This window comes from Equus przewalskii, chromosome 23 (genome assembly GCF_037783145.1).
Source record: "Equus przewalskii isolate Varuska chromosome 23, EquPr2, whole genome shotgun sequence".
NCBI classification, from domain to species: domain Eukaryota; kingdom Metazoa; phylum Chordata; class Mammalia; order Perissodactyla; family Equidae; genus Equus; species Equus przewalskii.
In genome coordinates this window covers 7,579,152-7,591,930 of record NC_091853.1, presented here as the reverse complement: position 1 = coordinate 7,591,930, position 12,779 = coordinate 7,579,152, and the positions used below count along the sequence as shown (strand labels likewise).

Sequence of the window (12,779 nt, the reverse complement as noted above, 5' to 3'; positions counted from 1 at the left end):
TAACTCTTAGTAATGCCAGGAACTAAATTGTTCTTTCCTGCTTTCCAATGCTATGAAATAGGATGAATTATTTTTTTCCATCTGTAGCCTCAAACTACCATTGGATAATCTACTCAATGATGAACAAACACTCATATATATTCATGAGGCAACATTAGTATAGATTCACTTCTCTCAAAAACATACTCACGAACCCAAAACCAGGAGACTTTTGCCTTGTAATTAAGGTTATTCAGTCAACAAATATTTATTGAGTTTCTAATACGTGACAGGCACTGGGTTAGGTGATGTGGATACAGTGGTTAACAAGGCAGAAATGGACTTGCTTTTGGAACTTTTATTCGAGTGGGAAAAACCCAGATATTTTTTCAGTGGTCAAATAAACCATATAACCACAAGTTATGATAACTACTAAGAAGGAAATAAACAGTAATAAATAACGAATAAAAGAGAAGGCTCTAGGATGGTCTGAGGAGGTGGCATCTAAACTAAATCCTGAAAGGTAAGAAGTCAGCCATGTGAGGAGCCTGCAGAAGAGCATTGATGATTAAGGAAATGGAGCCCCTGTGTGTGGAGACAGCCTTCTCAGATGCTAGTCTCTCCAGGGAAAATGAGAAATGCAACCACTGCTGGAGAAGGAAGAAGGCAAAGAAAGGTTTGGGGGTTTTTTTGGTTTGGTTTGTCTTTTGTTGAAAGGCGATGGTTGAACGTATATACGTGCTAGTGGAATTGATTTCATAGACAGGAATATCTGAGGATGCAGAATAGAGAAGAAAGTTTTTAAAGGGGTAAAGCAGGGAAAACAGAATGAGTCTAGTGCACAAATGGAGGGCTGGTCCTCTGCCTCCACTGTGCAGATGAAAGAAAGAGGTCTTTCAGATACAGGTGGAATTGTGTTTTGGTGGTAGAAGCGAGGTCCTATGATGGGAGGAGGGGATATGGCTGGTTTGCAAGAGGAAAAGATATGATAATTGTCACAAACAGTGAAAAAATATGCTTACCTGGTTCTCAAAAAATTAAAAATAGAAATACCTTATGACCCAGCCATCCCACTACTGGGTATCTATCCAAAGAACTTGAAATCAGCAATTCCAAAAGTCCCATGCACCCCTATGTTCATTGCAGCATTATTTACAATAGCCAACGTGGAAGCAACCTCAGTGCCCATCAACTGATGATTGGATAAAGAAGATATGGTTTATATATACAGTGGAATACTACTCAGCCATAAAAAGGGATAAAATCATCCCATTCACAACAACATGGATGGACCTTGAGGGTATTATGTTAAGCGAAATAAGCCAGATAAAGAAAGATGAACTCTGTATGACTCCACTCATAGGTGGAAGTTAACATATAGACAAAGAGAACTGATTGGTGGTTACCAAGGGAATGGGGGGGGGGAAGGGCACAAAGGATGAAGGGGTGCACCTACAACATGACTAACAGTAATGTACAACTGAAATTTCACAAGGTTGTAAACTATCATAGTCTTAATAAAAAGAAAAAATATATATATACGCTTATCAGGGAACTGGAGACAAATTTCTGGGCAGTGTTGAATGCCCATTTGAGATCTGTCATCACTAATGTAAAGCAGGGCTTCTCAATTGGGGGTGATTTTTCTCCCCACCCCCAGCCTGGCAACATTTAGCAATGTCTGGAGATATTTCTGGTTATCACACATGGAGGAGGGGAAAATGTTACTGGCATCTAGTAGGTAGTGGGGGCAGGAATATACTGCAAAGCACAGGACAGCTCCCTCAACAAAGAATTATTTAGCTCAGGATGTCAATAGAAGCGAGGTTGGGAAACTCTGTGTAAAATGATGTCAGATTTGTGTAGAGATCATCTCTGGAAAGCTACATAAGGAGACACTGATCCTCTTTATAGGCAGAAATGGGGCCATGGGACAGGGTAAGAAGAGGAATTCTTTTCATCCTACATCTTTGTGTACTTTTACAATTTGTACTATGTACATGTAACACCTATTCAAATCAACCAAAAGATAGAAGTGAATCAGTGAATAGGTAAACAATTGAGTGATCTGTTTAAGTAGATTATGGATAAAAATAAAATGAAATCAATCAGTCTGTTTGGGTAATTTTTCCAGCAACTTCCAGCCGCTAGGATGTCAGCTTAAAGAAAATGGAATTTCTGGAAGAGGGATACAGTGAAGGAAGCAGGATATTTTGTAGCTGAGGAAATTTCCAAGGTACTGATGGTAATGACAGATGGTAGAATCTAAGTTGGACGGAGAGAGGAGTAAAGCTAAAGAATGAGCTGATAGATATGTAAGAAAGTCTTAGTGTGGTAAAAAAAATATACATATATTATAAGAGAGAAAATGTTGGAGTAATTGAGCTGGAATAATAGGAGATAATGTTATGAGAATAAGATGGCTGACATCAAATTCTAAAGGCAACACTGTAATTTTAATGACGACATAGTCTACGGGGTCCACGGTAGTGGGTGGTTGAAGAAAATAGGAAAAGGTGACTGTGAGCGACAAATGTGAGAATGCAAGAAACCAGACGTTTGGAAGGATCCCCCAGATCAGGGGCTTCTTCTGGAGGATGAAGTGCCTCTCAGAGAGTGGTTTATTAATAATGATAGATGCCATTTTTTGGCATTCTACTTTGTGTCAGATCCTTTATGTATGTATCAGCTCTTTTTTATCCAAAGGAGGTCAAGTGACCTGCTCAGCAACTGCATAGTTAGTAGGCAGAGAAACAAAGATTCAAATTCAGATTTTATAGCCCACAGTCCATGTCTTTTCCACTATGCTATGGCCCTAACTCCAGGAAAAAAACAAGTTGTCATCATATCTTGAAAGCTGGGTGAGCTTAAAACTGGCAATAATATTGGTCATGGAAACTTTGGATAATGGAAGATGGAGAGGGAAGAGACTATAGAGAGGGGAGGAGAGTCTGGCAAAGATGCAAAGATTTGCTTCACAGTTCTTCTCATCCTAGTAAATTCTTTATAAAGTGGTCTTAAGTCATAATGAACGAAGAAGCCATGGAGGAAAGAAATAAAAGGGAAAAAATCCAAAACTTGGTGATTTCCAAAGAGTACATTCATAATGTTTATCTGTATTCTAAAATATAATTTTTATTACATGTATTCTTTTCATTAGAAATGCACAAAATGTATATAAATATTCGTTATATTATAGGAAAACAGTATCAACAGCTAACAATCAGAGTTCTGAGGACTATTAGAGTTGGTTGCCGGGAAGCATACAAACTCTGCCACCAAATGCAACCCATATTTTCCTAACATATCCTTCACAATCTCCACATTCTCTCTACGTATGTACCTCTTCTAGTCACACACACTCACACACACCTACAATTGCACTGGAAATATACACGCTGTGTAGAGAATGGACTGAGTTCCCAAAAGATCCCCTTGCTTCTCTGTTGGCATCACCTGGTGGCTCAGGCTATGCCTTTAGAAGTAAAGATGCTGCCGATGGGACACTGGCCTTCCAGTCTCTTTAGCTTATTATGCAAGCCTAGTTCTCTTCTTCCATTCCTTATACACTCATGTCACATCCATATACCTAAAAGACAGCCTCCCCTGAGGTAGACGTTAGACCCATCCCAAAAGGTGAGTTAATAGGTGTCTTTTTCAATGTGCCAAAATGTTCTTGGCCTCACTTAAGATGAGTGTCGAACATGCTGGTAGCTGCTTTTCCCAGCCTCTGCATCTTCACATGGAAGCCCAGGGTTTTATATTCTTCATGCATATTCCTCCTCCTGTCTGGCTCACGGACCTAAGGTGAGATGAGGAATTGCAGATCTGCTGAACCCTGTGGTCTTGAGGTCTTCCTGGTTCACGTCTTCTCACTTGACCTCAAGTGGGCTTAAGAAGACCCTCATTCAAGACAATATTCTCAGTGCCTATAACAAGGAACCATAATGGAAAAAATCCTAAAGTGCTTTTCTTAGAGCTTATACAAGCCAAAAAATGTCTTAGATTCCTCAAAACTGACCAGAGAGAGTTCAGATACATTGACATACAAATGGTCAGCACTGGTGAGATTGAACACCGCCCCCAGGTAGCTGCTCCGGGCCCACATCTGGCCAGTAGTGCAGTAATTCATCATCTTCCCCTCCATCAGCACCAGGTCCTGGTGATACTTAGAGTTCCTCATATAGACCTTGTGGTTCAGGGGCTGGTTGTTGCAGGACTGACCCCGGAAGTGTACTTTGGAATACACAAAGTACAGCCCGGTGTCATTGATCACAAGGCTGCCCTTCTTATACTTCACCCCGGAAACCAAGGCAATTCCATAGATGTCTTCCCATTCCAGAGGGTTGGATCTTGAGTTGGGTTTGCCTGAAACCAAATCAAAGAGGAACTTTCAGCCAGAAATGTTCATGTAGCCAACAAACTAAGCTTCCAGGGAAAACTTTGGGATCTCCAGAGCAAATGATTTTTTACCCAAAATGACACAGCGCATATAGAACTGGCTGAGGCGTCAGACTCGATCCATCATTGAATTCTTTCAACACCTTTATCAATTGCCTGTCTCAGTTTTACCATCCACATAACTGGGACAATAATATACACCCCTAAACAATTGCAGTGAGAAATTATTGAGATGCGTTTAGCTTTCTGGAACGAAGATTCTATGCTCTTCAGAACCAGCACCAAAACTGTTAGGCTTTGAGGTCCCTCCATGAGAGGAAAGGCCAAATCTCAGGAACTCTAAAGTTCCAAAGCTGAGAAGGACCTTAAGGATCATGTGATCCAGCTCCTCACCGACAGTAAGGAGTCTTCGGTACCCCCGTTGCCGTTATACCCCCACACCATTATGTAATTGCCTTAAGCAGAGAACTGTCTCCAATACTGAAATTATCACTTATGCACCTGTCTTTCCCTACTAGATTTTAAGCTCCTTGAAGTCAGGAACCATTTTTTATTCATCTTCACATTCCCAAGGCTTGGCACACAGCATGTGCTCAATAAATATCTGTTGATCCAAACTGGATCATTCTACAGCCTCTGCTTAAATAATTCCAGGGCCAGCGGCATACCACTTTGTGTGATACTTTTCAGATATTTATAGACTTTACAGTGGGAGTGCCCATACCATATTGCTATCAAATCATTTCACTCCACTCCATGACCACATGCTGAAAGTCCACTGGGGTCAGGCCTAGACCTCTCTTCTCACTCCTATTTCTACTCTTGGACAAAGCAGACTGAAGCTCTTCCAGAAAACAAGGGAAGCACTCAGTAAAATAATTTATTATTCCTACCTTCCCAGCTCTCACCTCTTGGATCTGTGTCCCAAATTCTATAAGAGTGGAGAATGATCGAAAAGACTGAGCTCCTTACGGGCAGCATCATTTCATCATCAACTCTGCTTCTCCAATTTAGACCAGGGCCTTGCCCAGAGCAGGGGCTCAGAATGTGTGTGAGGTTGACCAGAGAGATGCAACTACTTTGGGGTTTCAAACACTGTTGCTGGAAAGTCACAGCTCCCTCAGAGCACAGTAATGGAAAGCAATCAGCTGTTCTGCTTTCTGCCAAAGTCTTTCCCGAGGACCGCCCCCCTGCCGCGCCCAGCCCATACCCTCCAGATACAGACCTGTTAAATGGGCCACTTTCCTTGGCTCCTTTTTTTCAGAGGGTGGATTCGGGTGACCTGTATCAGAGAGATGAAAGATATAGGTAAAAATGAGATACCAACTGTTCTTTTGGTGGGACTCTAAACAGAGCATTTAAATAAAAGATATCTTTTCAAAGCATAAATGGCAACAGTCAAACATATTCTAATCCTGCAAGTCTAAACTGGAAAACTCACAGCTGCCTGTATTTCAGAAACAGAGAGGTAACAAAACAAACCAAATTAAGGTAGATACATGCATAAATTATAATGTTGCGATAAAACAATATAAAGGTTGATTTATACAGAACTGTCCTATCAGTTACTGTATTTAGAACTTGCTACATCCCTTCCAGATAGAGATTATTGCCCCTCCTTATAGGTGGCAAAATGAGCTTAGAAGTTGGGTGACTTGTCCAAGAAGACCCAGCTACTCAGTGGCAGAGTGGGCCCCACACTCAGGTCTCCTGCCTCCAAATCCAGAGTTCCTTCCACTCTGGCTCGTCTGCCCTCAGAACTCTACAGGACAGAGGCCGAAGAAGACTGCTAATTCACCTCCTGGCCCCTAGGTCTGCCCCCAGTGGCATTCTACGATTTGCCGCAAATTAATTCACCTAAAGTCTCAAAGACCTTGAATGGCTCCTAGTTGAACGTGTAATTGGGTATAAGTCTCCCCCACCACGTGACTTCCACCCAACTGTCCAGCCTTATCAGCTCTCCTCCCTCACACTGGACACTGCCACATGTCAGGGGTTCTGGTGTGACCTGAATGTACTCAGCTTTCCTACCTCTGTGCCTTTGCTCACGCTGTTCCTTCTGCCCAGATTGGCCTCCCAAACAGATCTCTGTGTCAAATTCCTATCAACCCTATAAACACCATCTGAAATAGCTCTTTCTTTGGGAAATCCGCCCAAGCCTTCTTAATCACATATGATTTTTCCCTCCTTTGAAATCTAGAATCACCTGTCTTCACCTCTTATTGGCCCTGACTCTCTTTTCTGTGGTAACTGTGTGACTTGTCTTAGTTCCCCCAACAAACAGCCAATTCCTTACTGTATGCTTAATCCCTCAGAGTTTTTAGCTCAGTTTCTAACACAGAGCATGTGTCCAGTAAATGTTTGCTAAATTAAATTGAAGGAGTTAAAATAGACAATAGTTCTGAAAATAGACACTATTTCTCTGACTTCAATTATTTCAACCAAATAGAGTTACCACTTAGCAAACCAAGACATTCGAGAAAGATTTGTGGACAGGTGTTGGTCCCCATCAGGCCTGTAGTGATTAAGCCTTCTCACCTACAGCACGAGGAGGCCCCAATCAACTGAGAATATCTCCTGAGCAATCATCCCCAGTGTAGCCACCTAAGACCACTCATCATGAATGCGGTGTTAGAGAACAGGAAAGACAAGGCTGCATCTCCTCTCCATTCCTACACCACAAACCCTCTGTGCAGATATCTGGCATTCAGCCACATACTGACAGGAAATGGAACAGAGAACCGCATGTTGCATATCTTTGTATCCTTTGCAGAGCCTTGTACAGTGTTAGTCTCATAGAAGGCACACAGTAAAAATATCTGCTGGGTAAATACTGGAATAAATAAACTAGAAATATATCCTACACTTTGGTGGTGACTGATTCCTGCCCCAAGGTCTTTGCACATGCCATTCTCAGTGCTGGATGCTTTCACCTGTCCTCCCACTCTGCCCCACACACATACACACACACACACACACAAACAAGACCTTCTTAGAGGGGACTTTCCAGACCCACTCTATCTTAGGTTGCACTTAGTGTAATTTGAAATTATGCTGTCCGTTTGCTTGCTTTTGTTTATCTTCTCCAGTGTACTAAAAGCTCCGTGAGTAAAGACCCCTTGTCTCTCTTATTCTTAGTCATCTCCCGCTACCCAACACCCAGCCTAGCACATAGGAAGCACTCCAAGAACATTGGTGAATGACTAAAAGATTTAATGTGTTAACTGTGGAAAAATGGAAAATTAAAATGACCCAAATAAGAAAGCTTAATCCATAATAGTACCTCCCAGGAAAAAATTGCTGCTAACATGTTGGAGTATGAATCCTAGTTTTTCACTAAAAATATGCACATATATTTATATAGTGAATCTTAAACTAAACACACTGTTTCATAACTTGTCTTTTTATCTAACAACATAGAACGCACCATCTTCGTGCCATTAAGTGCCGTTCTAATACATAGGTTTTCTATTTCACTAATCTCCTATTAAGAGGTATTAAAGTTTTTTCTGAATTGTTTGTCATAAATAGCCTTATAAGGAAGTCATGCGCATCCTTATATACAAATTTTCAAGCACATCTCTGATTATTTTTTTAAAATAAATACATTGTGATAAGATTACCAGGTGAATTAACAGCTTTAGTCTTTTGATATATTTTTCCAAACTACTCTTCAGAAAAGTTATAGCAATTTACATGCCCACTGGCTGTCAGCTAATGCTTAAGCAGACCCTTTTTCTTACATTTTTTCCAATGTGGGGTTTTTTTTCTTTTTAATCTTTACTAATTTGATGGCTAAAAATAGGTATATCCTTGCTTTAATTTGCATCTATTATCAGTAAAATTGCTGATTCGATTTCCATGTGATAATTCACCAATTTCTGATCCATCTGGGTTGATCTAGAGAAGATAGTGTGGTAGGTAGACCTGACTCATCTGTTCACTTGACTTTTAATTACTAAAATGACTCCAGAGAGTGGGTGAGAGATGAGTAATTAGGTACCTGTTTCACCAGCCACATTCCACTGATTTTCAAGCTATTTTATTTTAGAAATCCTCCAGGGGCTTTATTTTCTAACAAATATTTCTACTCTGCTTTTGTACATCTGAACTTTCTAACACATAGGAACTCAGATCCAGAACCGGGGACCCAAGCATCCTCAGGATGGCTTCTACAAGAGCTGACATTCTAGGGCGTATGACTTGGTCACATCCTGAGAAATCGGAACAGGTTCTCCTTGCTGGTGACCAGTGCGGCCTTCTGTTTTCTTCCCAGTTTCTAAGGATGAGATTTGCCTATGGTTTTTGCAGAGACATCTTGCTTGTCATTTTTATTTCTCATTCCATAGCCATCAGAGGGATGAGAGTTTCCCTATTTAATGAGGCACCGGTCCATACACTGGAAAGCCCTGTAGCTGACAAGGCATCAAGGCTTGTGTTCCTTTTAGCCCCAGTTCCACACCAGTGGTCTTGGGAATATCACCTAATCTGTCTGGCATTTTGTTTCTCTTCTGAAAAATGAGATGACTAGACCAGATGCTCTTTAAGCTCCCTTCCAACACTTACCAAATCTAAAGTTCAATGAATTAGTCTAATGAGCTGGAGTATCCTAAATCTCTCTGTCCACAGTTTCCGAAACTATATCCTGAAACTTCACGAAGTCACTATTCCACATTTTCATATTCTTCTTGTCCTGGATTTCATCTAAAGGATTTTCCTTTATTATCCAAAGTAGTTCACAAGTGCCTTTGTAAGTGAAACTGGGCTGCCCCTTGAGTAATGTAAAGTCTTCCCTCATGCCTTCCAGTGACTGCAAAAGAGCCATCCTAAGGTGAATGACTGGTTGCCCACTTTTTAAAAGCTTAGATATATCCTATAAAATATTTTTGGAATAAAGCTTGACTCTTAAAGTCATCTCTTAGAGAGCTTAAAGAGGAGAAGACTTTTCCCGGAAACGTCTTTCTCTGCCCCCACTTCTCCCTCTCTCCCGAGGAGTTCCAGCCACTGCTTTGTATACAGGAACCAGGAGGCCTGAGGAAGGGGACAGGCCTGGAGCCAGCTGCTCAGAGGGCAAAGATCTAACGTTGTATATGTGTGCCTCTTCCCAAAGTCAAGTGGAAATTATTTTTAATCAAGTGCAGTACTTAACTACACTGATTTTGAACAATTAACTTAACTTCATATTTTAGGGCAGCTCAAGGAAGCAAAATGACCAGAGATTCAGAATTAGCCAGGATTCCTCTTGTAGCATACATATGGCCAAGAACGGGATGGAATTCAAGGCATTCCGCCAACATGGTTCAGCCTGGAAGACTATCTTTGGAAACTCAATACACGTGCAGAGAAAGACTCACCTATTTGCTTCTCCAAAGATGATTCTACATGGCTTTGGCTGATGGACTGGTGAAAGAGAAGAAGAAAAGATGGATAATAAATATGAGGTCCTTGAAGCAAAGGAGATAGAATTGTTAAATAAACCAAGCCCTGGAACGGGAATCTAAATACCTCAGAACTTCTCCTAACTCAGACCTTGGCCAACAATTGTGCCTCGCCATGCCTCAGTTTTGTGATTTGGAATAGTTCCAAGATTTTTAAGTATTTTCAAGGAACTTTAGTTGGGCCATTTGAACACACTCACTTCTAAGCAAGACTCAACAGTTCCTTTTGTTTCTTGAATCACTAATTGTGAGGTGGGCAGTGGCTCAGCAGGCTGACTTGCCCAGTGAGAAAGAATTGATCCTTTACAAGACAGAAAATATTCCTTTCACTCATTTGAGCCTCCATTTCTCTGCCCATAGAACAGAATGACTGGAATGATCCATTTCTAAGACAGGAAAAAAGGATTGAAAAGTACTTGGCAAGCAAGGCTGTGGTCCATATGGACCCCGATACTCCTATACTCTCCACTGTGGCAGAGCTGTCTTACATCCGCACCTCAGGGCATAGCAATCCACGTGCCATCTTACCTCTCTGAGTTCAGCCAGCTCCTTCTGTAGGTGGAAGAGCTGAAACATCCCCAGCCCCACTCCAACTAGGGCCACCAGAACCATGAAAAACATCATGAGGAGGCACAGGCCTGTGTTGTGGTCACTCCTCTTCTTCAGAGGTGGCAGCGGTAGTGGAGGCAGAGGTGGCCGTGGTGGTGGCAGCGGCGGTGGTGGTAGTGTTGGTGGTGGCGGTGGTGGCGGCCTCCTTTGCCCAGGCCTCCCTGGCACAGTGGACGGGCAGGGGAGTACTGACCCTGGAGAGGCCCAGGGAGAGCTGGCACTGCTGTCCACCCAGTAGATTTGGGGGTACGTGTAATTCAGGTGTTGCTGCATGGCCGTCAGTGACTCAAGCCAGCCCTCAGCAAAGGAGTTTCCTTCTTCTCAATCCTGTGCAGGCCTAGGGGGCAAGAAGGGGACTCCTGTTGCTGACTGCTCGAGAGAAGAGAAGCCAGTTCTCTCTTTATAGAGTTTCCATGGCCAAGGGAAACACCTCTCTTTCGTTCTCTCTTTCTTTCTCTTTTTGCTTCTCAGAGAGACACCCACTCACTCTCTGCCTCTGACGCTGAGAAGCCTCAAGAAGCTCAGCGAGCCTCGGGAAGTTTCCGCCCACAAATTTCTGATGAAAGCCTTCAAAGGGCTGTGCTACCTGAAAGGCTGGTAGGGAGGCTCGCCTTTCTCAGGCCCTGCGAGAGCAGGTAGCACTGGGTGCAGCCCCGTGGCCTCTGAACACTGCCCAGCCATGGGGAGAGTGGCTGAGGGGGGCGTGTCAGGCACTGAGAGGCGAGACCCTGGAGTCCTGGCCGGAGGAGTTGCTGCCGCGTCTTACCTTGTGCAGGAGGAAATCATCCCCCTGCGGCCACCCCTTCCCCACACCCAAGTGCTATTTACCCAGACATTGCAAAGCCCGGCAATTTACAGGTTAAAAACCTGCCCCGCCCACTCTCTAGAGATTAGATCAGAGGTTACAAGCCAGTGGCCCATAGGCCTTATGGAACCCACAGACTTGCTTTGTTTGTGCCTCAGAATGTTTTTGTTTTTCATTTGTTGTCCCCTTTTAAAATTGCGATATTGCCTGTAAAAATACATATTTCTATTCTGTTTTGAAACGTTAGAGTATTAAACATCCTCAAGGCCATCTCCACAAACCCAGTCAGCTGGAGCTGGGCAGCAGCTGCTCCATGGACGAGACATAGGGGCTCCAGGTCGCCCAGCCTACACCACCCTCCGCTGGTCCACAGCCCACCCGCCACGTGAGCTGACCTTCCCGGTCCCTGTGGACATTTCTTTTGGCAGCCTCTGTTACGGTTGTCAGATGAAATACACGGTGCCCAGTTAAACTTGAATTTGTTTGTTTGTTTTTTACTAAGGATGGCAACTCTACCTCCAGGTAGACCTCGTCCGTCTCTCATTCTCCCAGCAAACCAGAGAAACCTCCCACAAATCCTTATTCTCCACTCTACTGGAGGGCTCTCCTTTTCAGATTCCATTAGTTTTTATACCGTGCTTTGGCATTTCTGTGGCTGTCATTCTGGCTCTGCACCTGGACCAAACGAACAGCAAACTTCTTTTCCTGCCACATTCAACACACCCCAATGCCATCTGCCCTCCCGACTCCACTCCCAATGCAACCGGTTTCACCTAAGGTCACTCTTTCTGATGACATCTGCACCTCGTCTCTCTTCCTGCCCCCCAGCATTTAACCAGACACCCAGGACTGTTGCCTCTAGCTGAGACATGGTTCTCACCTCAGCACACCCTCTCCACTCCCGTTTTTCCTACTGCTATTGCCTTAGGTCGGACTTTTACTCTCTCTCTTCTGAAACATTGCCGTGGCACCTCCCTGCTCTCCCTGCCACCAGCCTTTCCTAAGCCCAAGTCACCTTGCAAAATGCTGCAAGAAAGATATTTCTAAAAACAAATTCAATTATCTCACATCCTTGCCTAAACCCTTCCGTTGGAAGGTCTGATTCCACGAGTGTCCGAACTCCTTAGCACAACACACAGGCTCTTTACAGCCAGACTCCAATGGCCGGCTCTGCCTTCTCGCCAGCACTTCTGCCCACATCCCACTCTCCACTCAGGAAACAGTGCAGCAGAGGAGACCAGTACAACTGCACGAGGGTCTCACTGTCCTCCAGAGGTGGGCGGGACTAATGTGCTTCTGCACTCACCTGTGGCTTTATTCATAGTTATGAAAAATGGTAAGTTTGAAGTTCATAAGTAATAACCAGGAAAAATAATATTAAGAATTCCACCATGGGGCCGGCCCAGTGGCACGGTGGTCAAGTGCACACGTTCTGCTTCGGCTGCTCGGTGATCACCAGTTCGGATCCCGGGTGCGGACATGGCACCACTTGGCAGGCCATGCTGTGGTGGGCGTCACACATGTGGGGTGGAGGAGGGTGGGCATGG

At 43.5% G+C, this 12,779-nt stretch overlaps 1 protein-coding gene across 1 annotated transcript; it reads right to left on the bottom strand.

The window, feature by feature from the left end:
- Positions 1-3,088: 3,088 nt before the first annotated feature.
- FASLG (Fas ligand) lies at positions 3,089-10,958 on the bottom strand. The gene is made up of 4 exons (XM_008525225.2): positions 10,347-10,958; positions 9,735-9,780; positions 5,606-5,662; positions 3,089-4,347 (listed from the first exon to the last, which is right to left on the bottom strand). Exons 1-4 carry the CDS (start codon positions 10,698-10,700, stop codon positions 3,953-3,955), a joined length of 852 nt encoding a protein of 283 aa, XP_008523447.2. The 5' UTR covers positions 10,701-10,958; the 3' UTR covers positions 3,089-3,952.
- Positions 10,959-12,779: the final 1,821 nt, after the last annotated feature.